A 23672-nucleotide genomic window follows, 5' to 3' on the forward strand; every position below is an offset into this window, starting at 1 on the left:
ATCATATTGATATCATATGTTGAGTTACTTTTCATTGTTGATTTACGCCGACCAGATACTTCCTTCAAAGGGGTCGGGAGCCCGACCGTCACAGCAATGGCTCCCACAACCACTCCATGCCCGAGACCCCAAAACCAGCCATCCCTAGCGAATAGACATCTGGGGGAATAATACCTTGGTCCAGGGGAGCCTGGGAGACATTCATGCCTGGAACAGGGTTGGTATTTGAAGACATCAACTCCGAATCCATGCTATCATCATCCTTAACCTCCGTGCCCAGAGAGGAGCCTGGCGATACACCCATTTTGGCTGCCCTAGTTGAAGCTGTCCGTTGCATCAACCGCTTGAGCGGCTTCCGGAGCATGACACTCTGAGGCGAGCCATCTTGCTCCCATTGCCGCTGGATCTCCGTCACCACCTGCCAGGCATGATCGGTCTCGGCCGTGATCGGGCGGTTGCACAGCTGGGCGAGAATGAACGCGACCGTGTGCCATTGCTTATACGTCTTGCACAACCACGCCCAGTGCGAAGTACTCTCGTTGGTATGCAGCAAAATGGTGAATTTGATGGTTTCGACGGCCGCCCGAAAGGCATCATCGCAGGCGGCTTGCGAGCATTCGGATTGAGACCCATGGCTGGGGATTTTGTTGTAATGAGCGTACAGCCACAGCTTCGACAGGGTCAATCGAATGATCATGGCATAAACCCATTGGATTGGGATGTTGATGTCCAAGTGTTGCAAATACCGCTCTTCCAGACGGTTCGCTACAGTGGTAACTAGCGGTTCCTGATCGGCCGAGGATTCTGGATCCTTTGCACCATTACGTCGATTTGGCCAGTTGAGTTCCGAGATGAGCTCGCACTGAATAATGAGGAGGGTGATATCAGTGGCGCCAGTTTTTTCCGGTGGCAGCTCAGTCATCGAAGGGGCCAGATCTTCCCCGTCAATGTTATGCGGGAGTCGAGTGTCAAACATGCCTGGCTGGATCTGGGTGTCGGTTCCCTGGTCTTCGGAGCACACCATATCCAGGACACAGATGTGCCACCATAAGCGACGCCGCATTTCCGAGTCGAACGGACTGAGTCCGAGGCTTTGACCGTCGCGATGGACGCCCTGTCCCTGAGCCACACGAACTACGACGGCAGACGCGGCCCAGACGAGTCTGGCATCCCCCCTCCAGCGAAGGCAGAGCAAGAAGATCACTGCAGCTTGCAGAACACTGATGTTCTGAGATTTGATGAAGTTGGCTCTCACCAAAGCCTGGTCGACGGCAAGCTGATAGCTCTGAACGGCCTTCTCGCAATCGAGACCCACCAAGTCCAAGCACTGACCTGGGGGTATGGTTACGATGGCAGCAAAGCACACAGCCAGAATGAGTGCTTCGCGAGAAGGGTCCGGGTTGATGTTCTCGGACTCTTCACGAACCATGGTCTCCACTGACGGTACGTGTAGAACGGCAAGTAGCGGGGCTACATTGTTCTTGTAGACTTGCCATAAGCGCTGCATCTGGTCCGGCTGCAGGTAGGTGTCTCGTAAACTGTGATCCTGCCAGTTGCCCCCAAGGCTACTGGCGAAGTGCAAGCCAAATGCCTCCGGGGTGTCCAGTTCATCCTCGGAGGATGATGCATCACAGATGTCCTGTAGTTCTCGGATCTATAGTGGTCACGAACACACCCGTCAGGGCTCTTGTGGAGGATTATACGAGTAAGGGAGATCTAACCTTGTCCCCCAGCACAGCCGAGGGCGCATCCCCGACATAACGACTTTTACCTTCCTTGACGACTAGCCTGCCTTCTCGCTGGCCTGGTTCCAGTGGGCCAGCGGCCTCCTCCTGGGGATGGCCGAGTGGAGACGAGCTAGAAGCCGATCCAGCCTCCGCAGGTTGCTGAGCTTGAGCGCGCAGGAGCTGGACCTCTTGCTCCAGGTGTCGCAGCTGGGCCAGCACCTCGGCGATTGGGGGGCGTTTCAGCTGTCGCGGTGCTCGTTTAGGACCGGGAAAGACACATTGTTCGCCGCCCTTGACACATCGACTGCAGGGAAACCTTCGGTCGCATCGGACCTTGCGACGGTTGCAGGGGATGCAGCTACGGGGATACGTGGCACTGGTGGATGATGGAGGTTTTTGCGGCTGACGGGATGTATCATCCATCTTGCGACATCGCCATCCCAAAGCCTTGTTTTCTATCAATGTGGCCTGGCGGGAGAGCAGTTATAAGGGTTGGAGATTGATTGGGTTGGAGTTGGGAGAAAAGAGGGAATCGGGCGCGGTCCGAGGGCACAGAAGACAGAAGGAGAATGAAACCCACGGTCGCATCTTGCGGATGTTCACCGGCGTCTGATTTTAACACAACCAGCACCGATTACTGGCCTCTCTTTGTCTGCTTCGCACCCACCATCACATTGTTTATGATTATTTTCACTGCTATATATCAACCTAGGATAATAATGTAACAGTCACTGTCCCAGCTTGCTCGCCGTGTGTCACTTTCATGCTCCCCATTCTTCCCCATGCACGCCATCACCCGCTCTTGCTTACCCCAAGAGGATGTGGCTAGTTACTTGGGACGATCCAACAGCAACTATTAGCTGCAAGATAGAGATCCCTTTCCTGGATAGTACTCCAGTGTGCATCGTGCATGCAACTGTGACAAGAGGTCCGATCGTGGCCAGCCGGGGTTTATTCACTGCTATTCCTGCAGGCCCGACCGTGCTGGGAGGGACTTGCCTCCCGAGAGTTCAACATCTGAGTGATGTTCCCTTGTTATATGTACTGTTCCTCTCCTTGAGGCGATCAACTCTTCGCAGGCCGCAACGAGGCTGTCTCGGAGGGCAACTCGGGCAGTAGGGTCTCCGACGAGCCGACCGATTTGTCGTAGTAGATGTCCGGCACCACCTCTGCTGGGAGCTCGGCGATGAATTCGGCGGGCAGTTCGGCGGGTAACCGGACGATCTCATCAGCGGGCATCTCAATGGGCATCTTCTGGATATCAGTCCCTGCTGAGGACTGTGACGGTCGTCCAGAAGAAATAGAACCCTTTGTGGATGCGGAGGAGGTCGCATACAATTCTGGTCGAGGAGCGAAGAGATCGGAGCGCAGGACGCGCATCAATTCGTCCGCCTCATCTGGGGGTGGAAACTGGCCCTCGATCAAATCGCGCGCCTTGATCTTCTTTCCGTATAGCTTCTGGTTTGCGCCACGGCGTTCGAAGATCATGCTCCCTTCGGTGCTGAAGCCACCAAAGAAACCCTGATTATGACCGTAGACAAAGATGCCCGCCATTCCACCGGCACTGACCACCCCGTTGACTTCTCCAAATCTCCCCGATGGGCCCATGGCAAATGAGGCAGTCTTTCCCAGGGATAAACTCCCCAGCTGGGCGAATGTGCGAACGGCGCTAGTTGTATTGAGGACGAAGACGAAATTGGTCACCTCCAAGCCCACCTGGGACCCTACTCCAACTCCCGCTGTCAGAATGGCCGAAGGCGCAGACCAGTCGCCGTCCTCGAGTCGGGAGATCAAGATGCCCGAGCCCATTCGTACTGATCCAACGATACCCAATTTTGACACGGAGAATATTGCGAAGCCCTGCGCTCGACCGGTTAGTCAATGGCGTGGGGAGTATTTGCGACCGTTGTAATGCCACTTGCCTTGGCAGCTCCAAGGATCTTCGGGGGAATGAGACTATCGCGGCCATCTGGGTTCAATGGGTTCGTAAAGGCGTCTAGAATCTGGGCGGCTTTGTTACATTCACCTGCAAGAATTGTTGGTCAGTCGCTGCATCCTGTAGCAACCGCAGAACGCAAACCGACGTCGCTGTGTGTGGTAATAAACAGGGGGGTGCGCCTACTGCGAAAGGAGCCCGGGAAAGGGCTGTGCATTTTCCGGAGCTTCTCAAATGGCGGCATGATTGCAATACTTTTGTTCCCAGCAATGATGGCAAAAAAAATCGATGGATGAGATCACTTCGCGATAGAGGAGCAGAGTGACGCAAAAACAGAAAAATCCAACTTTCTGTTCAAGTGGGGGAAGTGGTTTAAAATCGACATTTTGACTCTCTGTTATCTTAACTAGCGGGGGGCTTATGTTGAGGCGCAAAAAGGTGTTCTTTGCTCCTCCCAATCAGCTATCCAGGCCATTTGGATCATCGTTGTGAGTGGAGGAGCTAAAGTTGGCCAGCGCATGAAATCAATGGATTGGGGGCCAGCAGCATCAGCTTGTGCAAGCCAGAGTGGATCCCGTCACTCTTTCTCTGCCGTGTCCCATGCATGCTGACCATCTCAATTCAGCAACCATTTCGGTGGAAGTTCTCATTCATGACGAACTTGTGCATACTCGAATACTAATCCTTTTGCGCTTTGTAGGCCAGTCTCGTTGCAAATCAGCAGCTGAGACAGCGGAGTGTTTCGTACTGCCTGCCGTTTTTAGCTCTGGTTTATCACGATAAGATATATATAGTTTCAGGTCTTGAGCAGCTGACAACTACCACAAACTCAAGTATTACCTCCCAGTTTCTTTGTTGTATCGGTATTGGCAAATGACAGGGAACCGCACTATAGCCTCATTCTTACCCCTGCCGGACAATAAGATTGAATTTCATGGCGAACTGGCTATGCCCCCTCCCCCGAGCAAGGGTAAACCGGGGAGAAGGCTGTTCCCCGACAGCTGTGCCGGTCTGGTAATGCAGGGAACCCCCGCAGGTCGCATTGAAAAGCCAGGATCAAACCAAGGGAGCTGTAATACTATGTCCCCGAGCCACAAAAATACAACTTTGGGGAAACATGAACATCATTAATCTATTCTATGTACAATTGCTGGTTCATAACAACATCAAGCATTACTGGCCTTCTCCGTATCGCGAGCCGGCGACGCAGCCAGCTTACTCCGCTGACGGATCCAAGGCCCAAATATCATGAATGCAACAGGCATGGGAATCATAATGGCTGCAATACACCCCAGCAGAGTGCCTGCCCACTGCACGCCCAGATTGACCATCATCTGCCGCGAAAACAACGGGAAGACGCAGCCCACGGCTGATCGGAGGATAGTGTTCGCCGCAATGGTGGATGCAGCCCTGCTCTCGTTAGCAGAGGGTCATGAGTTGCAGGAGGATTTTACTTACAAAGTGGGATAGCAATCAACGATATAGTTGAAGCACTGCAGGAAGATACACAGGATGCCGAACCCGATCAGGATACCAGCTGCTGTCGGAGCCATCCAGTGAATCTTGTTGGTGTAACCGGTCCAACCGAACCTGCTGACTGTCAGTATCATCCACCATAATTATAAGAAGTCAAACCACCTACCAGAACATGCCAATAGCAAACGCAACAGCGCCGACAATAGCAGCCGGAAGACGCCATTCGGGAATAGGCTTGCCTCCATTCGCCGCCAGCTTGCGCTTATAAGACCCCTGCAGACAGAGGATGAAGACACCTCCGACTAGCTCTCCCAGAATAAGACCGATAAAGGCCAGTCCTCCCACCCCGGCGCTCATCCCATAAACGTCATCAAAGACAACCGGGTAGGCACCGAGAAGGGCATAGATAAGACCGTATACGAAAGAGATGTACAACGAGATGAGAAGCAGGATCGGTTCCGTGATAAGCATACTCAACGGACGAGTGAAGTTGTTCCTGACCAGTTCTTTGATGTCAACCTCCACCTCGTCCTGCTTGGCATGGATGCCCCAGTTACGGGTCTGTCGACGGAGGACAGCAGCCTTGCGGACCAGAATGACAGGTGCATACGATTCATCGAGGAAGAGGAAAACCAACACAAAGGCAAGGAAGACCATAATAGCCGAGATGTACATGGTCCAGCGCCATCCCAACGGACTCATGGCGATGAACCCACCCACAAACGGCGCAGCGAACGGGCCGATAAACACTGCCATGCAGAAGATCGACATGACAACTCCGCGGTGTGCTGCGCTGAACAGATCGGCAAAGACAGCGGGGACAAGTGAAACTGGACTGGCAGCAAACAGACCAGCGAAGAAACGACTGATCATGATGGTCTGAATGTCTTTTCCGGTGGCAGAGGCGATGGTAAAGATACCGCATCCGAAGAGGCCAATGGACAACGGCCAGCGTCGTCCGATGAGTTCAGAGGCAGGGGCCCAGATAGTCGGTCCGGCAGCGAATCCGAGAACGTACAATGTGACTCCGAGGGTGCTGACTTCTCGACCGACGTGGTATTCCTCACTGACGGCACTGACGGCGGCAGAGAAAACGGCACTGGTGAAGGCTGTGGCGAAGGTGCAATAGCAGAGTATGGCGACTAGGACAGTTCTACAAGCGATCAGTGATGAGTTTTTGATATCAGCAGGACCTATTTCAGGTTGAATCTCCACTCACCTCCGCAAGATAGACCAGTTCCAAGGATGAAGAGGATCATCTGCACCATCGAACTCGACGACATATTTCTCCGGGTCAGGAAGTGAGGGCGGGTACTCTTTCCCAGCACCCATGGGCAGCCATTCCTGGCGAGGCTCAGGGCCTCTCGTGGACCCTACGGTAGCACGTTGTTGCAGACGGTATGTGTTGATGCGAGCAAGCTCAAGGGAATCGGGATGTTCATCGGGATGATCGTCGGAGTAATCCTCACTATCGGAGGTATGAATCGGAGAGATTTCTTTGGTGTGTTCGGTAACGTGCTCCATGGCTTACCGATAGCACTGCACTCTGCAGACTAACTAGTGAAACAACACGCTCGTTTCTCACAATCATCCTGGGCAAGAGACACGGAAACCACCAAATATAAGTATCAGTGACTAAAGAGCCCCATGCTACAAACTAGCCAGCAAGAAAGAGAAAAAAAAGAATCCACTTCATTAGGGCCCCATTGCCATACTGGAGAAACACCCACTATCAGGGTTTTCATAACAGTTCTATGACCTTCTGGCCATGGCACCATACCCATCCCGAGCCCGAGACACCAACAATGCCTTGTCCCCCCGATCCATCTTTTTCCGCGCGCCGTTACGGATACTCCCTTCTGGCCCTGATGCACCAGCCACAACTCCGTTCCTGATGGCATGGAGCCAATCATAGTGTCTGCCCTGGATGAATACCCTCCAAACTTGACAGCGGATACTCTCGGCGTTGTGGCTCGTGCAACGGCTAGCCGCTCGGTACTGTGGCTGTTCCCGACACCAACCGAGGATATCCGAGGATAGGCGTTGGGCAGACAAAATTTTCTGGTATACAAAGAGAAGACATGTTGATAAGGGATCAAAGTGGGTTGAACTAATCACTTGGTTTAGGAGAATTTGATGTCACTGCCTTACGCATGCGGCTGACGGATAAGTCTTCATTGGCTGGGATGATTTGCATCAATCCATGTGGTTGTCAGAGCGTCACTGGACTCGGTTCCGTCGGATCAGGGCAGTTTCTGATTGCTCGGCGGTTATCTATTATCGTTCAATATACATAATGTAGATGTGTGGTTATCGGAGAATAAGTATACCTTGTCTTGATTGTGCTATTTCTCTACCATCCTCCCCACGCCTCCACTCATCTCGCTGGTATCTTGTTTGCTTGCTCCTTAACCTTGCTCCAGGCGATAGGCACCTGGATTCATAACATATCATCTTATTGTATAATCACTATTGATCTCATCGCTCAAATTCATACATGGAGGTTATACTAATTCCACGGGGCAACCATCTTCCACTCTGACATTTGTGTCGGCAGTGTATCAACAATGCTACCCCACCACAGTGTGCCCCTAATGGGCAATATCTATTAGAACTCCCCAGGCCCCTTGCCAAAGTGACCACCGGCAGGCACCGTCAGCCATGGCACCGAGTTCTCATCATCGGTATTCGATCCCACCGTATTTCCCCACCAGTTGAAGGTGGTGTTCGTGTACCCGAGGGCGAAGAAGATCACAATGGTAGCGATAGCCGTGCCAGTGTCCATCGCTGCTTGGAAGAGGTCTATTATGTGATGAGCCTTGAGTACTTGCGATCGTCTCACTGGTAAACGGGGAATACTTACAGTTGTACTTTTTCCACCAAGCCAGGGCACGTTTGCGAATGAGGTAGTTGAACAGGAATCCGAAGATGAACCAGAGCGAGTATTGTGCTGGGCCATGTTAGCATTTCTTTGTATGCTCGGATGGTATGAAGGAGCAAACGGACTAGTATTGGCAGGAGGAATGTTTCCTGCAGCGTTGAAGAAAATGGGTACGTTGACATATTTGACCCAACTCTGCGGATAACGTCGGTAGATCAGATACACAATCACCGTTACAACGGGCTAGAGCTATCAGCAAGTATACAACATATGAGGAGCGGTTCAAACATACACCAATGAGAAAGAAGTACATCAACGAGTGATAGACTTGCCCGGACTGGAACATCCGCTGTGGTCCAATGGTACCCCAGATCAGACTGGCGTTGTACATCACCTTGGCGCCGGCGCAGGTAAATCGCTGGGCATTGTCGGTGTCGCATAGACCAGAAATATTTCCCATCATCCACCGGAGCACTGCGCCAATTAGCTTGAGTTCATTGCTAGGTATTTATATTCTTACCTCCTGTCTGAGTCATCGTGGCGAGGATACTGGCATATATCTGTCCGAAGAACAGAACACGCGGAGGAATTTTCTAGACCTGTTAATACTTGCAGCGTGCTATCGATCGATTAGACACACCATGTACTGCCCCATTTTGAGGTCCTGAGCAAAGTCCATCCCGTGCTTGACGGCATTATATCCGTAACACTTGACCATCATGTTGGCGATGGGCTTGCCCGGCCAGGCGTACCCGGCAATCAGCTCTGTGATGATATTGAGAAAGATACGCTGATTTGTTGTCCCCTCAAGGATGCCTTCTGGGACAATGAGGACCACGCCCATTCCGCAGCACACCACGATAAAACCCCAGACCGGCAGACCCGTCTCCCAATACTTTGTGGTGAGGATCCCCAGGCCTGCCATGACAACGAACAACGCGCCATACCACCAGTCCGGGACTTCAGGGTAAGCACGCATCAAGCGACGATGGATGTCTTCACCCCCGTGACGCGCGTTCTTGAACTTAGCCCAGATCTCCGATCCGTTGTAGAGGTAGGTGTGCACCACGATGGCTGTCACCGCCGCGAAGGACAAGCCGTAGGTGAGCGTGTACGACATGGAAAGATACATTGGCGAATACTCTTTGTATTTACTGAGCACGAAGTCACCGTTAGAGTCAACCACCCGGGTCACATTGTATTCGCTTCCGGTGTTGTCGAAGGTGGAAGAAGAGAGCAAAGGAAGGCTGAGCATGCTGTTAACAGACATCTCCATGTGTATTCAATGTTGGGCACTCACTATGCGCTAAACCAGACATCCTTGTAGTATAGGATTGGGGAGAGGAAGAGGTAGAAAAAGACTACCACGGCAAAAGCATTGCAGGTAATGTAGAACGGGGTCATGAGAGGGTATCCGGCGTAGTTAATCTGCGTCCAGTCCAGACTGAGAGGCAGCAGCCCCAGACCCGAGTTCATCTACCCATGTTAGCGAGCCCATTGAAGCATGCGGTATCGAAGTCTTACACCAAAGATTGTGTTGACTTTCTGGTTGTGCGGCGCAATCCAAGTGACGAATGCAAACGCGCTGAGAGTTGTCCAGATATAGTCGGGGAACCAGTAGATGACAAAGGCAAACAAAGTCGCATACCCAAAGAAGCTGTACCGACTCAGTCTCCAACCATTGGCGGGTGCCGTATTTTGCGGTTCATGTAGGGCACGGAACAAGACCGTGGACGATAGAGATTGAGGCCAGATCAAGGCTGCAGGATAGACGAGCCAACGGCGGCACATGCCAGCAAGGCCGAACCTATATTGTCAGGCAGGTGTGCTGGTAGGAAGTACACTTAGGACACTTACCCCATCATTTGCGACGTCAAGAGGTATAGAAACGAGAATCCCGCCCCATAGTCCTTGCCCCAATATTGTGGCATGACGATAGCTACGAGAGAGCTGGAGGCGTAGGCGATTGAGGCACTGATGTTCACACACTGGTTTGATCAGTCTTTGAGGTACAAACGCCATTGTATACTTGATGGCTCTTACAATGGTAATGAGTGCATGCTCCTTGATGCTGAACGGCCCCGGGTTCAGGTCAAAGGACAATCTTCCAAGAGGTATCCTCCATCGCGGCAGCCTCTCCCATCCTCGTCCGATTGGGTAAACGAGTAATTGAGCGACAACATATTGAACAGTGAGGGATGGCTAAACAGTCAGTTCCAGACACGACTTACGAATGGAGGTTCTCACGTACATATCGCAGACTGAAAAATTGATTGACTGCCGCGAAGACCATAACAAATATCGTGGTCAGAACCCATGCCCGGAATGCTGTGTCACATCAGTATGTTGACCACTACACCCCTCCATTCTCCTGGAAGGGATTGACTGACTGTTGCATGGTAAGGTAGGGTCATCGGTGTTTGGCACACAGGCAGCGACTTCTGGAACTGAACACCTGCCATCAGTAAACGAAGAATATCGGTCAAACAGGCCAGCAATACTCACAGGGTGATTGATCCCCCTCAACGTTCCACTTGAAGGCCTCGAGAGGAGTAAGTTCCTTCTGTTCGGCGACAATGTTCTGCCTTTTCAGGTCATCATTCTCCTCGAGCAGCTCGGCATCCACGTCGGTGACACCAGCTTGCTTAGTCTCGATGGCATCTTTGGCCTCATTCTCTGGATGATGAACCGAATCCATGCCTGCTGCCTCCTGAGTAACAAAGAGGACAACGTTTGGCGCAGGAGTGACCAAACGAGCAAGCCTTTGTAGTGGATATGCACCGAGATCAATAATATTACCCAGAAGCGCCCATAGACCCCGCGGATACCTGCATCTTATCTGCCACAACGATCGAGCAGGTACCACAAAAAGTGGCAGGAGTAGCTGCGGTCTGGCGATAGTCCCACCGTAAATGATAACAACCCGCAGGTGAAGCACACCATCCTATCGAAGGAGACGCTTAGCAGATTGGTTCCCTTGCTCCTAACCCCAGCAGGCCAAGACCGACCGTGAAGCTCTAGCGGATGCAGTGTCACCGACCGTGAAGGTTTGTGATAACATGCCGCTCAGTCCACGAGTCATATCCACTTTCGATGGTGGCATCGGAGCGCCCGACACCGGATTACCATTGTGCATATTCCGGCGCAGTTCTGGAATTACGCGCGAAGTTTTAACCAGAGCTGTCGCCATGTGGCAGGCAGCAATCATTCAGGGTTGACGAGCCCTACCAAACACCATTGGGGTCGACTCTTGCGTCTTCTATACTAAATCCATTAATTAAGGTGGTCCGACGTTGATTCTGTCTTTTGGCGTTGGATGGCGTGCTGGAGCACCGCGTTGACTGGCCTTATCGCCGACAGCGCTGAGGGGCCGGGATGGGGCTAAGGATGGAAGCTAATCGATGGTCGATCAACCATCTCCTCCAAGCTTGTTAGCACGTTTATCTATTATCGGAGTTCAGCTTATTGGCCGCGAGTCTCCGAATCCTGGTCAGGGCTAATTGCTACTACATTCCCCGCTTTTCGAGAGGTATTCTCCAGCGAGCCATCGCGCTCATGCCCTTGTCACTCCCTGCAGCGGATGGCAATCGTGTGATCAATCCACGCTGATTTGTTCCCTATTGGAGTGAAAAGATGCGACTGTGTTTTGGAGTGGGGTAGTGCCCCGATACAGGTCTTCAAATCCCATCAGCTGACATCCTGGTTAGTAGAATGCAGCTAGGGCAACACTGAGATTCAGTGAGCTGGCAGGTGACAGAACATCCAATTTCACTCTTTTACTAAACTTGACATGGTCCCCACAACTTCTCTGATACCACGTTCGCAGATAGATACTTCTCTCGCATCCACAGTGGTATGGTCCGGACGAGGCCCAACGATGACGAACACAGTCAGTGCGTGGATTGTTGTGCCCACGCGAACGGAGTTCTATCCCAAGAGAGAAGGTCTGGCCAGTGGCCGCGGACGCCAGCCTCAAAGGTTTTAGTCCAGACAAAAATGGGGGTGAGAATTCCAACGGAAGCTCCCAAGACAAGGCCAATACACGACAAGCATTGTGGAAATAATAACCATGGTCATGGCTCACCTACACTCGGAAAGAAGAAGAAGCATCTAGCTCCTGATTGGATTGTTTTGCACCAGAAGGTGTCCGAGCGAGTGATAGCAAAACCTTCAGCTGCGGTCAATGCCGATCGCCCTGGTGTCCCGATCAGCTGGCCCTTTCCAACCCAATGCTGCATATATACAATCAGTTGTCTGGTTATGTTTCGGAACCAAATGTTCCTAGATACTTTCTCGCTAATGGTAGTCGGCTGCCAGGACTTTGCCGATCGCGCTGCGCAAAAAACAATTGGAAAAAAACAACTCTTTCCCACAGTTAGACTGGGATGGGCAAGTCCAATACCACTTCTGGGGTGTCCGAGCCGAGGTTGCATTATAACCATACTCATCGGTCTCACTTTTTGTTCTTTGGGTAATGCATCCCTTGCACCGACCTCGCGTACGTCTGAATTTGAGTGCAGCAAGGGTAAGGCCGGTCAACAACCCTCGCCTCTGTGTTTGTCTCGAATGCTGAAAAGCAAGGAGTTCTGATATAATAGCCGAGTCAAGCAATAATCACCCCGCCCGCCGAGCGGTGCGATGTCAGAATATGCGCCTTGAGATGTGGTCCATCATAAAACCCAGCAGGTACCGATCTGATGTGCAAGACGGTCTCATGCCAAAATATTTCAATGTTGTCGTCGCATACAATATGTTCTACTGCCTACATGAACTTGGAGGATGCCGTCTATAAGAACGGCAGGCATAGAGCCAAGCCGTGGGGACGGTGGATGACATGGGCCGGACATAAGATCGGCGATAACGGTGGAGAGCGAAAAACATCGTCGCAAACCAGTGTCTGCCCCTCCAACACAGCATGTTAGCGTTCTCTAAGTGTCAGTTCGAGCAGTGCTACCACTCATCTTGCACCTCGCATCTCTACGTGGATCAACCATGCGGGAAGCAGTAGGTGGACATGCGGCTGCTCATCGCGACTCCACATCACCGCCGCAGCAGATTGAGCTTAGACTCGAGGATGTGTGGATCGGTGTGACGGATCCCAAGGATAGGCGCAGGCTGCAGAACAGGTTAAATCAGAGGGCCCGAAGTAGGTTGGCGAACGAGTCTCTCCCGAGTGGGCTGGCTGACGATCCAGATAGGGCGCCGTCAGCACTTGGCTAAAGCGCTGCCCGAAAGATCTGAGCCATACTATGATCATGCGTGGTCTACAACGGCGTCGACGCCCCATCGACTCGATTTCCAATGTTTGGATGAACTCCGTACATTTGGTCCGTTTGCCGCAAACTCCCGCAGTACCCTGCAACAACTAGAGGCCATGGTGCATGTTGAGTTTGCAACTGGCTCACCACAGGCCGATATGCGCTTGGGCATAACTCGATTAAACATTTTGCGGGCATTATACGCCAATGTTGACATTTTGGGTTATGATCCCAAAGATATGGCTGCTGACAGGCGCTATCAATGTTCGCCCTAATTGGACCACGATGTCTAGCAACAATCGGTCGGGAGGCTCTCCTGCCACCTGCATTACAGCCCACAGAGATTCAACGAACCGTGCCCCATCATCCCTGGCTTGATCTCATTCCCATACCTAGGATGCGCGACAATCTCATTCTCATGGAGAATTTGATGGACGATCGCCAATTGTGTCGGGATATGTGCGGCTATCGCTCTCAGGTACCTCGGTCGGGGCATAGACGTCAGACGGGGATAGGAGAAACGGGCGTGATCGTGTGGAAAGACCCTTGGGATCCCGCTGGCTGGGAAATCACCGAGACTTTCTTTCAATTGTGGGGTTGGACCGTCAATGACTGCTGGGAACTGTTTCGTTCAACCAATGCATGGCGGATGCGTCGGGGAGAGAGGCCACTCTTTGCAATACCTTATGCCGGTAACTACTAGTGTAGTGAGAATGCATATGCTTTCAGATTATACTATTTCGTCTGTCGCTTTGATCATCTAGAGGAAGTATCACTGGATTGAACTCCTATTACTGCCTACTACTCACAGGAGGAGTATTGGTGATATATATATTTGTTGCCACCCATGGTTGAGTCAGTGGCGGATGTTACTATAATCCGACGATTGGCAGTAGACAATGATAACCCAAGTTTAGTCACTGACTACTATTCGTCTCTTCTATAAATAATAAGGTGGTGACAATAATCAGTTTCAACGACTGAGCGTATAGGCGATGTGCATAACCTCGATAATCCGAGAAAGTCAGCCAGCCATCATCCGCGGATTTCCCAATTCGGCTTAATGGGAGTGCGGATGCCAGCATTTAGCGCTGCACTAATCCTATTCGGTACATCGTCTATCCAGAGAAGGTTAGCTGGTTGGATCACAAGAGACGCTTATCTCAGAGCCTGAGGCAAGAAATAGTTAAGAAATGATTGAGACAGCCAGAGAGGCTGCGTGAAGAGCTCTTGGGATGTCATCCGTCAGAGACAGGCACATCCCCGTTACCACTACTGTAGTGAAACATTCAAATGTGGATACCTCTTCTACCACCGACACGGTCGCGAGCGGGGTTGGGCATCATTGCCTGTCGAAGTGATGGGTAGGACAGAAAAAAGCACACAGCTGCAGTCACACTCTTCAGGACAGATAGTTATGCATCCACTCCATTAATTTGATGATATTATCATGATAGTATATTCCGGGATTGACAGATCAAGACAACAATTGAAATGCACACAATCCAAGCTCATAACACCAGACGCCTCCCTCGTGCTCATTTGATACGTATTATACACCCCTTGATCAGACATACACATTCCACACGTTGAATCAATCCTTCTTCTGATGGCTCGGTGCACGACCAACTCTGTTCTCGCCTGTCTGCCCGCCAACCATGGTATGGACGTCCTTCTGCGAATACAGCTTCTCTTCCTTGCTGGGTGACTGTGCGCGGAAGAACATCCAACCACCAGCGATCATTCCGATCACACTGAAGATGGCAATGTTGCGAGAGCTGCATTGGTCAATAAACCACGCATGATACATTCGAAAATGCAGAGAGCAGTGACATACCGAACAGAGGGCGGGTGACCGCCAGTAAGACCTCCAGCAGCAGCCATTGTGTTTGAGAGCGGTAGAAATGTGGACTAGGTATATGACAGACTAGATAGTGAGTAGCACAATATCTTTGGATTGCACATTCTAAGCAACGAGGACATTAAGACTAATATTAATATAGCTTTGGTTATGATGGCGGACGAGTGACGTCAAAATTTAGCGTCCGTCGGGAGAGCGACAGTCGGTTCGTGTTCCGGCGGATAAGCTTATTACCTCTTTGTCTTTTTTCACAAGCTGGCTTTCTACTTTACGAGCTTGCGTCAGGGCGACGTTATCACAGATGAACCGAGGGAGTCATGCCCTGCAATGAGAGTTCCCTCATTGCGTGACTACCCGGTAGCGGATTGTATTCTAGAATGACTGCTGTTCATCCTTTACGCTACTGACGATTGAGAAGATCTACGACAATGGAAGAGGCCCTATACAGTAGATAGCTTGGTTCATGAGGAATAATAAGACCTAGCCTGAAGGCAGTGGCAGGTAGGGCAGAACTAGTCACGACATCCTCAACAAGACATGAAACACCTTGTCTACAATAGCAACCGAAGTTACAGCAAAAAGAGTAACGCAAAATATCGCATCCCCTCAAGACAATGCAATTTTACTTAGTATTCAAGCTTCACACAGTGAACTCAAACAAGTCTAGCCCCGTCGCGACCCAACCCGAACGATAAAGTGCGGCAACGGAAGCTATACAAAGCACCGACGTCATCGAGTCCGGACCGCGGCGATCGATCGATCCACATTCTATCCATTCTCAACAATTCTAATGTTATCGCAAAATTCCAAACATTCACAATATTTCCCCTTCAACCTCAACCAGAACGCAACGCATATACACAAGAGATGTGCAACAAACGGCCATCTTCCCCCTACTTCTTCGGAGGACCGCAGTAAGTCCACCCATCTAAACCATCACGTCCAACCTCACCTAACAAACCACCAAATCAAAGACGTTGGTCCTCCACCGATTGGACCTCCTCCGATGACCGTGTGCGCGGTGGCTCTTCGCAATCTCACCTCACCATCAACGACGACACCAACACCGCTACCTTTCACGGCAATCTCGACATCAAGACCCTTGGCGGAGCAGGCTTCGCCTCGCAACACACAGCCAGCACCACCGAATTATGGGATCTGAGTAGCTACGCTGGGCTGGAACTCTCTATCCCTAAAAGTGATGGACACACGTATACCTTAAATTTGAGGGATGAATTGCAGGATCCTCGACCGGATGGGCGCCAACGGAGCGGGTTGGTCTGGGAGGCGAAGTTCAAGGTCGAGAAGGGGGAGAAGAAGGTAAAATTGGGATGGAAGGAGTTTCGGCCGACGTATCGTGGGAGAGAGGTGCATATGGGGAGACCCTTGATCTTGGCGGGGGTGAAGCAGTTTGGGATTATGATTCGGAGGTGAGTGCCTTTTTGCATTGGTTGGTTCGGCTGGGGCTATTGGTCTAGTGCTGACTCGGTTGTGATAGTTTCTTCGGGGAACAGGAAGGGGATTTTGAATTGGAAATAGAGTGGATCAGGGGCATCAAGAAAGAAAAGGAACGGTATAGGGATGACCCGAATGATTTTGAGGATCATGAGGAATATTATGATGAGAAGCATTTTAGCGACGATCAAGAAAGCAGGGGCCTAGGATGGCTATGCTGCTGGTGACTATGCTAGATTACCTCTATCAACAGACATCAATAAACGCCAAATTGAACAACTATCATCCACTCATAATTCAGCACTTTCAGCATATTCTCCCGTCTTGACAAATGTCTCGATGAGACGGATCAACCGACCCAATTTGACAGCGTCCTCCGCTCCCACCGTCAGGACGGCATGACTACTCTCCTTTTTCGAATCAGTGACCCATGCGTTTATTATCAACCTTCCTTGCGCAATATCCGCCGCGAATAGTTCCTCAAAAGCATTCTGCGTGCAGGGAATCTCTAAGCGGGAGAGAACTGCCGCTTCACATAACCCACGTTGCATGAAATGGGTCTTGAGCAGCCCCAAATGGTAAGATCCGGTAACGCGTGGGTTGACATCGACTATAACATGCTCCCCATTTGCATCTGTCATGACATCGGCTCCCACCGGCCCGTAGTACCCTTTCTGGTGCAATGATTTGGCCAAAACCTCTATCGTAGATCTATACCGATCCTGAAACATGGGTTGCAAGAGGTACGACACGCACCCACCGTTCCAGAACCCCTCCTGGGTGAAACGCTGTCGAGACGTGGCCAGGTACACCGCACGGCCCTTTTTGGTAATGAAAAATGTGACCCCATGGGCCTCACCTGGCACTAGCTCCTGAATGACGAAGCTTGCAGGGTACAGTTGCTCATTCTCTTCATTGACTTTCTTGAGCCCATCTTCGAGGAGACACCGTATCTCATTCATAGCAGTGTCTCTATCCGATTCACGTCGGATAACAAATGTTCCACAGCCCGAGGTAGCAATAGATAATTTCACCACAAAGGGGAGGCTTTGCTGCTGAACAGCTTGCAGCATCCGCCTGACTTCTGCGTCTTGGCCTGCTATCCGGGATTTGACCGGTAGCGGATCGATAACCTTGGTCTTTGGTGTTGGCAGACCACTCATGGCCAGCCAACGCTTAGACAGGATTTCATAAAGCATCTCTGGTTCTAGTGCTTGATCTAACATTGCGCACATATGATCATGCGGCACAATGAACACTGCACGCGAGTCCGGGGTCAGTCGGATATCGTGCGTACTCTTGACTATTTGCGCGTTGGGCCGTTGCTCCGGGCTCAATTGGTCATAGAGACGCCGTAATTCGTCCTTTGACGTTGTCAACAGGCTTGAAACTTCTTCACCCCCATCCCCACTGAGGTCAATCATCAGGACAGGTGTACGACCAGCCACGAAGGAATATCGTTGGGCGACACCGCGCTTCTGTAGGTTCGGCATCTCCCCTTCTGCGTTCATATCGGGAAAATTGGCAGCGTACAGAAACCGCGGATAGGGAGACGAATTGAGTTGGTCGTGAGGGTATTTGCAAGGGTGATCATAAGCGAGAACAATGTTTTGGGGAGTGTCATTGTCCAAGGAGTATAGGTCGTGTAAAGTACAGTCTAGTGTGATAGGGACTTTGGTGATGGCCGTCTTCGTCGAGGAATACGGCTCAGGCGGCACCACTGGAAGTGGCTGAGGAAGTGTCACAGCAGTCATTCTTATTTGTAGTCAATGGCGAGTTTCGATGCTGTGATTCTTTTTCTGCAGCTCCTTCTAAGCCTTTCGTCTTATATGATAACCTCTTTTTGAGAATCTATGCGTGAGCCACCTCTGATCAGCCCTAACACATGCCACATTATCCACGGAACGACGACATCAGGACTACCTTACGGCCATAACTTCCTGTAGTTAGTCGACGTCAAGAGCCGTCATTAGGAAAGATGATTACCGTTCGCGGTCGGAGTTTCCGCAAAACTTGAACAAAACTCCCCGCGGATCAATCCATCTGGTAGCCGACCAACCAGGAAGATAGCCAGAGATAAAATCAGTCCTAAAATTGGGTAATCATTGTTGGAGCCTGTCATCGATCTCTGTCCCGGTTCAGCAAGTGGGCGGGCACTTTCCCCACGACTTTGACGGATCCTGCAGATCGATGTAACCCTGGGAAGTTGTGGGCTCGGCTATATCGGGACCCGCATTTGGAAGTCTGAGATGTACCAGTTTTTCATAACAGATCGTGCACGAGGTTTAGGGGGGCTCGCTATCAAGATCACTTTCCCTTGTATTGATTCACAGTACTGGGCATCCCAATGTATCAATGCAGATAGTACTCAATATCCGGCGAGTGGAGGATTGAACGCGAAAGTGGGAAGAAAGCGTCAAGGGAAGGAATATCGGACACGCCTACCTGTTGGCTCCACCTGTCTGATAATTAGCTGCCCACTAAGGCAGGCTCGTCTTGCTGAATAGTCTGGCCCTGCCATCCTGACAAGCCAGTGCACTCCCCACTCTTCCTACAAAGCTTCCTAGCTAGACATTTGCGGCAAGGATTTCCGTTCTTTCACACCCCCGGATATGGCTGAGAACTACCGCAGGCGTCCAGGGTGGCTTCATGCCTATGGTAACCTTCCTAGCCGTATCCAATCATAGATAGGATGCTCCACTATGAACAATGGGATGTCAGGAAGCTGTTTAGCTCGGCCCGTGCATTTGCTTGATATCCTGTTCATCCATGGCTGTATGGCGCATAAACCATGGCATCTCCGATCAAGACTCCCACAACTGTAAGTGGGCATCATCAAATCAGAAACAAATAGGCTATAGAATCCCATATGTTAGCCGTTCAGTTCCATGATGGCATACGTCAAAATCAGTTGACACCCTTCTGGTTCTCGTGTTCCTGAGTGTGGAGTTTGCTGGGCGCACAAGAAGCGGCTAACAGAATCTTGATATCATCTCGGTGTCTCCGAAACTCTAGACTGCACTCTGCACGAAGGGAAGGTAGTTTACCTATGCCGCTCGAACGGCGGTAGAGTCTCACCAGTGCAAGTCCACAGCGAAGCAGAGATTGCAAGACCGCATACATCGTTTGCCAAGAATTAGAGGAGTCATTCACCAGAGGCCAATGGCATGATGTTCGATGCCGTCCCCGAGGATCAGGTCAGCTGTACAAATGTATCGAGCCATAAGAGCAGGTCTTCCTCATTATAAGCTTACATCTTGGCAGCAGAATTAGCTTTCGGAGTCAACAATAAGCTAATCTGTGTAACGTCCTGAAAATGCGCAGTCGTTCAGGGCACCTGCAATGGAAAATGGGGTCCTGATATATTCATACCAAAATCATTCATCTACCCCAAATATCCATCGCCGTTATAGGAATTAACACGACTTAGGTGTTTTAGTCTCCTTCGCACAACATAGCCCTTCGATATGTAGGAACCCAGCGGCCTTGGAGTATAGCCTAGAAGGGCTTTGCGGCCTTCGTAGGTCGTGCACAACGTCGACTGCCCTATCCTCCGCTTGTCGCACAAGCCTTGATTGCGGGGAGGATGACTAGCAGATTGTGACAACCCCATACTTGAACTGACAACATTAACCTTCTCCAGGCTTGGCGCGTCGGTGGTTCCTGCGCCGAGGAGGGCTGACTTCATGAGCAGAAGTAGCAAGTTTAACTTTTAAAGAGCACAAAGGGGTGTCTCGGATACCCTGCGAATGGAGCCGAGCCAGTACACCCACCGAGACAACAGGTTTTCATTGGTCTTCAGTAGTACAGTGGTAGTCATGCGATAAAAAAAGAAAGAATACTTCGATGGACTTGTCATTCAACTGAGGAGTAACGAGGCGCTTAAAAAGAATGGCTTTCCTCAGAAGGCATCATTCTCGAGCTCGATCACGACAGGACCCACCAACAGATTGACAACCCAATAGTTGAGCTCTTTTATGCATGTACAACGTCAATTTATATTGTGTTCATGCTAACAAACCAATCAGCACCATCATGAGATTCACCCTGCTCGCATCCATGGCCCTACTGGGTCTTGCCCTCGCTACTGCAACGGAGTCCAGCACCGACGACGTTGGCAGCACCAAGGTTACCGATGGCACTCTCGATGTATGGGCCATGATTCACAATTTCGTCTGCAAGCCTAACTCTCGTTGCCTCAACAGGTAAACTACTGTGGCGAACGCTGCGAATACGATTGGGAATGTCGTCGTGGAAACCGCTGCCACGAATGCCGCAAGCAGCACCACGAGGTGAGTGTACATTGTTCTTAGCTAGATCGCCTACTCATTGTAGTTACTAGCGCTATGGCCGCTGCCGTGAGCGATATGATTGAGCTTATCCCCTACTCAGCCTGGCAAAGTGAGGTATGCAGAAGGACGTACGGTGGTCGGAATGGAAGTTAAGATTAAGCTGTTACCTTAGGATCAGATACTAAATCAAAGATGTTGCTGCTCGAGAAAGTGAGCGCATTCCCGTTGTCTGGGATCTTTCAATGCGAGTGGAATGCCAGTAGATTGTGTAAAGTGGCATATACCAAGACGGCTGGCATCAGCTGATATGATATGATGCCATGGGGAGAGTATACTACTTGCCGCTTGATTCATCAACAGAGTAATATTGCACCGCTGTCGAATTGACGTTGCAGTGAAGTGACTTGGCTAATGTTGAATGATGAGCTGTTACACTCTATGAATTTACTACATTTCTCAGAGTCAGGCCAATTCATAGCGCGTGCAACGTCGGACAACAGATGAGCTATAGGGGATACGAATGCAGTGAAATAATCAAAGTGCGTGGGCCGTATTCGAGTGGACCCTGATCGTGGCCCTAGATATTCCTAGATTCTAATTTGAATATGCCTAGAGGTACTATCTCAGTGGATACGGGTGGTAAGGATCATGCTCTCTGGAAACATGTGAGCGATACTCAACTCTGTGCTTTCAGGGCCGAACCTGACAATCTTAGAGGAAGGGTCTTGTTTACATGGCGGATGGATCAAGTACTTAATCTACTAGCACGTGTCCAGGAAAATCTAGACTGTACAAAACCTGGAAGTATGCTCAGCCAACGCATCCATTGAAGACGCATAGGACACCAGGTCTTGGGGGCGTCTGATGAGTGAAATGTTGGGTGTGACTAGTCGATGTGATACGGAATTATTCCGGCATCGGATATCACCTCAACGTAGCCGAGGCAGTACTTGTATAAAGAGCATCAAGTGGACTCTTTTTTAATCATAGCAAACCAACCTATTATCCACAATGCGAGTCTATTCCTCGATCGACTCCAGCAACGCCCTCGCCTTCCACAACGGTCGCGTATATACCATCAACAACGACCAACCCTGGGCCGAGGCATTTATTGTATCCCCGACGGGGGTCATCGAACACATTGGCAGCAACACAGCCATCCTGGAGATCGCCTCGGCTCGCGGCCTCATCCAATATGACCTCCGCCAGCGCTTCGTCATGCCGGGGATTCACGACGCCCATACGCACCTGCTTGTCGCCGGTCTCCAAGGGCTGAACGAAGCCCGCATCGGCTTCGACTCGACCCCCGACAACCTCACATCTCGACTCGCTAAAGGTTCCTGCGCATGCGCCTACGCCAATGTTACCGGGGACTGGCTCATCGGAAACTTCTACCAGGCCAGCCATTTCCCGAACGGCGTGCCCGATCGCAAATATCTAGATGAGCAGTACCCTGACCAGCCCGTGCTCATTCGTGAAGTCTCCTGTCACCGAATACTGCTAAATACGGCTGGACTTATCCGTGCTGGAATTGATCCTAATGGTTACCCGGATCCTGATGGCGGGTACTACGTCCGCCGAAAAGATGGAATAACCCTGACCGGGGAAGTCGTCGAGAATGCCATGACGGCTGTGTTTGACTGTCTGCCTATCCCGCCGTTGGCGCATGTCAAACGCGCGATCCACCATGCGATGTCCATATGCCACAAATTTGGAATCACATCCTGTCAGGAAGCGTCGGGGAATACGCTCTACTTACATGCAGTGCGGGAATTGGAGCTGGAGAACCGGCTGGATCTTGATATCCATACGCACATCGTGTCAGCGCCGGTGTATTTTGCCATGGAACCGAAGGATAGTCTAGCCGGACTGATTGATGTGGCTGAAGGGTTTAGGAGCCGACATGTGCATACTCAATTTGTGAAATTTTGGTTGGATGGGGCTCCACTACCTCCGGAATTCACGCAGGCGGACTTGGATGCGAATGGACAACCGATTCCGACACATTTGGCGCTGGATAAAGACTTCCTTTACCAGGCTGTGAAGAAATACGACAGCCGGGGCATGACGTGTAAACTGCATGTCGCCGGTGAGGGATCTGCTCGACTGGCGCTGGATGTCATCGCCAAGGTCCGGGACGGTAATCCGGCTGGTCCCAGACACGAGCTTGCCCATTGTAATGCGGTGCACAAGGGTAAGTCCATTTCTTTTTGCTGAATGGTCGCGCGTACTGATAAAGTATCAGATGACATTGCGCGGTTTGCTCTGTTGAAAGTGACTGCGGAGATGTCACCCGCCATCTTCCATCACGATGTTGTGGAAGAGTATCCCGAACTCAACAAATGGGCGTTCAACGGAGTGCTCGCATCGGGCGCTCTAATGACCATTGGCTCGGACTGGATGCTCCCCGAGACGCCATCATTATTTGATGCCCTGGCTGCGATTGTTGAACGCGTCCGATACAAACCTGGAGGGAGATGCCGGCGTCTCGCGTTGGGGGAGACGGCGATGCAACGCGGAGGTGAGATCCTCTGTCGCGTTCTGACGCTCAGCGGAGCAGAGGCTGTTGGGGCGCAGCATCGCACTGGAAGTTTGGAAGTGGGCAAGATGGCCAATTTTATTGTCGTCGATCGGGATTTGAGCCAGGGGAATTTCAAGGGTGCGAACGTGCTGGAGACGTGGTTCGAGGGAAGGAAAGTGTATCAGGCGTAAGGCTGACGGAAATTGTACGTCCTGCCAAGCAGTAAGTAGGGATGGTTACATTGTTGAATGAAATCATTGTTGAG

General features: G+C 51.1%; 11 protein-coding genes across 11 annotated transcripts; 5 read left to right on the forward strand and 6 right to left on the reverse strand.

Annotated features, from left to right (window-relative positions):
* Positions 1-62: 62 nt before the first annotated feature.
* BO88DRAFT_446545 (Zn(II)2Cys6 transcription factor) lies at positions 63-2216 on the reverse strand. The gene is made up of 2 exons (XM_025710297.1): positions 1722-2216; positions 63-1654 (listed from the first exon to the last, which is right to left on the reverse strand). The coding sequence occupies exons 1-2, from the start codon at positions 2148-2150 to the stop codon at positions 89-91; spliced, it is 1995 nt and encodes a 664-aa protein (XP_025558763.1). The 5' UTR covers positions 2151-2216; the 3' UTR covers positions 63-88.
* Positions 2217-2792: 576 nt separating this feature from the next.
* On the reverse strand, positions 2793-4027 carry BO88DRAFT_396058 (DUF500-domain-containing protein; the record flags this gene model as incomplete). The annotated part of the gene is made up of 3 exons (XM_025705215.1): positions 3850-4027; positions 3632-3753; positions 2793-3587 (listed from the first exon to the last, which is right to left on the reverse strand). The coding sequence occupies exons 1-3, from the start codon at positions 3905-3907 to the stop codon at positions 2793-2795; spliced, it is 975 nt and encodes a 324-aa protein (XP_025558764.1). The 5' UTR covers positions 3908-4027.
* Positions 4028-4774: 747 nt separating this feature from the next.
* Positions 4775-6922, reverse strand: BO88DRAFT_373173 (MFS transporter). Its single transcript, XM_025704260.1, has 4 exons — positions 6359-6922; positions 5306-6292; positions 5122-5253; positions 4775-5073 (listed from the first exon to the last, which is right to left on the reverse strand). The coding sequence occupies exons 1-4, from the start codon at positions 6661-6663 to the stop codon at positions 4830-4832; spliced, it is 1668 nt and encodes a 555-aa protein (XP_025558765.1). The 5' UTR covers positions 6664-6922; the 3' UTR covers positions 4775-4829.
* Positions 6923-7256: 334 nt separating this feature from the next.
* Positions 7257-10718, reverse strand: BO88DRAFT_396065 (oligopeptide transporter; the record flags this gene model as incomplete). The annotated part of the gene is made up of 13 exons (XM_025705216.1): positions 7257-7941; positions 8003-8089; positions 8146-8263; positions 8313-8494; positions 8541-8613; positions 8661-9267; positions 9321-9496; positions 9545-9827; positions 9878-10008; positions 10064-10222; positions 10272-10348; positions 10411-10467; positions 10526-10718. The coding sequence occupies 13 exons, from the start codon at positions 10716-10718 to the stop codon at positions 7748-7750; spliced, it is 2337 nt and encodes a 778-aa protein (XP_025558766.1). The 3' UTR covers positions 7257-7747.
* Positions 10719-11609: 891 nt separating this feature from the next.
* BO88DRAFT_149365 (uncharacterized protein) lies at positions 11610-12814 on the forward strand. The gene is made up of 3 exons (XM_025701508.1): positions 11610-11676; positions 11728-12545; positions 12605-12814. The coding sequence occupies exons 2-3, from the start codon at positions 11876-11878 to the stop codon at positions 12613-12615; spliced, it is 681 nt and encodes a 226-aa protein (XP_025558767.1). The 5' UTR covers positions 11610-11676; positions 11728-11875; the 3' UTR covers positions 12616-12814.
* Positions 12815-12932: 118 nt separating this feature from the next.
* BO88DRAFT_446550 (DUF3425 domain-containing protein) lies at positions 12933-13981 on the forward strand (the record flags this gene model as incomplete). The annotated part of the gene is made up of 3 exons (XM_025710298.1): positions 12933-13166; positions 13219-13542; positions 13572-13981. Exons 1-3 carry the CDS (start codon positions 13013-13015, stop codon positions 13979-13981), a joined length of 888 nt encoding a protein of 295 aa, XP_025558768.1. The 5' UTR covers positions 12933-13012.
* Positions 13982-14872: 891 nt separating this feature from the next.
* On the reverse strand, positions 14873-15162 carry BO88DRAFT_457488 (uncharacterized protein; the record flags this gene model as incomplete). The annotated part of the gene is made up of 2 exons (XM_025710992.1): positions 14873-15056; positions 15116-15162. 2 exons carry the CDS (start codon positions 15160-15162, stop codon positions 14873-14875), a joined length of 231 nt encoding a protein of 76 aa, XP_025558769.1.
* Positions 15163-16006: 844 nt separating this feature from the next.
* On the forward strand, positions 16007-16821 carry BO88DRAFT_349450 (CIA30 family protein; the record flags this gene model as incomplete). Its single annotated transcript, XM_025703453.1, has 3 exons — positions 16007-16053; positions 16114-16569; positions 16638-16821. The coding sequence occupies 3 exons, from the start codon at positions 16007-16009 to the stop codon at positions 16819-16821; spliced, it is 687 nt and encodes a 228-aa protein (XP_025558770.1).
* Positions 16659-18378, reverse strand: BO88DRAFT_407971 (putative solid-state culture specific protein). Its single transcript, XM_025707586.1, has one exon. The coding sequence runs from the start codon at positions 18346-18348 to the stop codon at positions 16885-16887; it is 1464 nt and encodes a 487-aa protein (XP_025558771.1). The 5' UTR covers positions 18349-18378; the 3' UTR covers positions 16659-16884.
* A 2251-nt stretch (positions 18379-20629) lies between these two features.
* Positions 20630-20969, forward strand: BO88DRAFT_457491 (uncharacterized protein; the record flags this gene model as incomplete). Its single annotated transcript, XM_025710993.1, has 3 exons — positions 20630-20743; positions 20800-20886; positions 20937-20969. The coding sequence occupies 3 exons, from the start codon at positions 20630-20632 to the stop codon at positions 20967-20969; spliced, it is 234 nt and encodes a 77-aa protein (XP_025558772.1).
* A 928-nt stretch (positions 20970-21897) lies between these two features.
* BO88DRAFT_438282 (amidohydrolase) lies at positions 21898-23648 on the forward strand (the record flags this gene model as incomplete). Its single annotated transcript, XM_025709663.1, has 2 exons — positions 21898-23080; positions 23132-23648. 2 exons carry the CDS (start codon positions 21898-21900, stop codon positions 23596-23598), a joined length of 1650 nt encoding a protein of 549 aa, XP_025558773.1. The 3' UTR covers positions 23599-23648.
* Between the last annotated feature and the right edge of the window lie 24 nt (positions 23649-23672).

Source organism: Aspergillus vadensis (genome assembly GCF_003184925.1).
Source record: "Aspergillus vadensis CBS 113365 unplaced genomic scaffold BO88scaffold_27, whole genome shotgun sequence".
In the NCBI taxonomy this organism is placed as follows: Eukaryota; Fungi; Ascomycota; class Eurotiomycetes; order Eurotiales; family Aspergillaceae; genus Aspergillus; species Aspergillus vadensis.

What these genes read in the sequence shown, in the direction of transcription:
- BO88DRAFT_446545 (XM_025710297.1), bottom strand. Translation starts at nt 2,150, where the DNA reads ATGGATGATACATCCCGTCAGCCGCAAAAACCTCCATCATCCACCAGT. An exon ending in CGGCTGTGCTGGGGGACAAG is followed by an intron (nt 1,655 to 1,721) that starts GTTAGATCTCCC and finishes TGACCACTATAG; the next exon opens with ATCCGAGAACTACAGGACAT.
- BO88DRAFT_373173 (XM_025704260.1), bottom strand. Translation starts at nt 6,663, where the DNA reads ATGGAGCACGTTACCGAACACACCAAAGAAATCTCTCCGATTCATACC. An exon ending in AACTGGTCTATCTTGCGGAG is followed by an intron (nt 6,293 to 6,358) that starts GTGAGTGGAGAT and finishes GATCGCTTGTAG; the next exon opens with AACTGTCCTAGTCGCCATAC. An exon ending in TTTGCTATTGGCATGTTCTG is followed by an intron (nt 5,254 to 5,305) that starts GTAGGTGGTTTG and finishes GACAGTCAGCAG; the next exon opens with GTTCGGTTGGACCGGTTACA.
- BO88DRAFT_149365 (XM_025701508.1), top strand. Translation starts at nt 11,876, where the DNA reads ATGGTCCGGACGAGGCCCAACGATGACGAACACAGTCAGTGCGTGGAT.
- BO88DRAFT_407971 (XM_025707586.1), bottom strand. Translation starts at nt 18,348, where the DNA reads ATGACTGCTGTGACACTTCCTCAGCCACTTCCAGTGGTGCCGCCTGAG.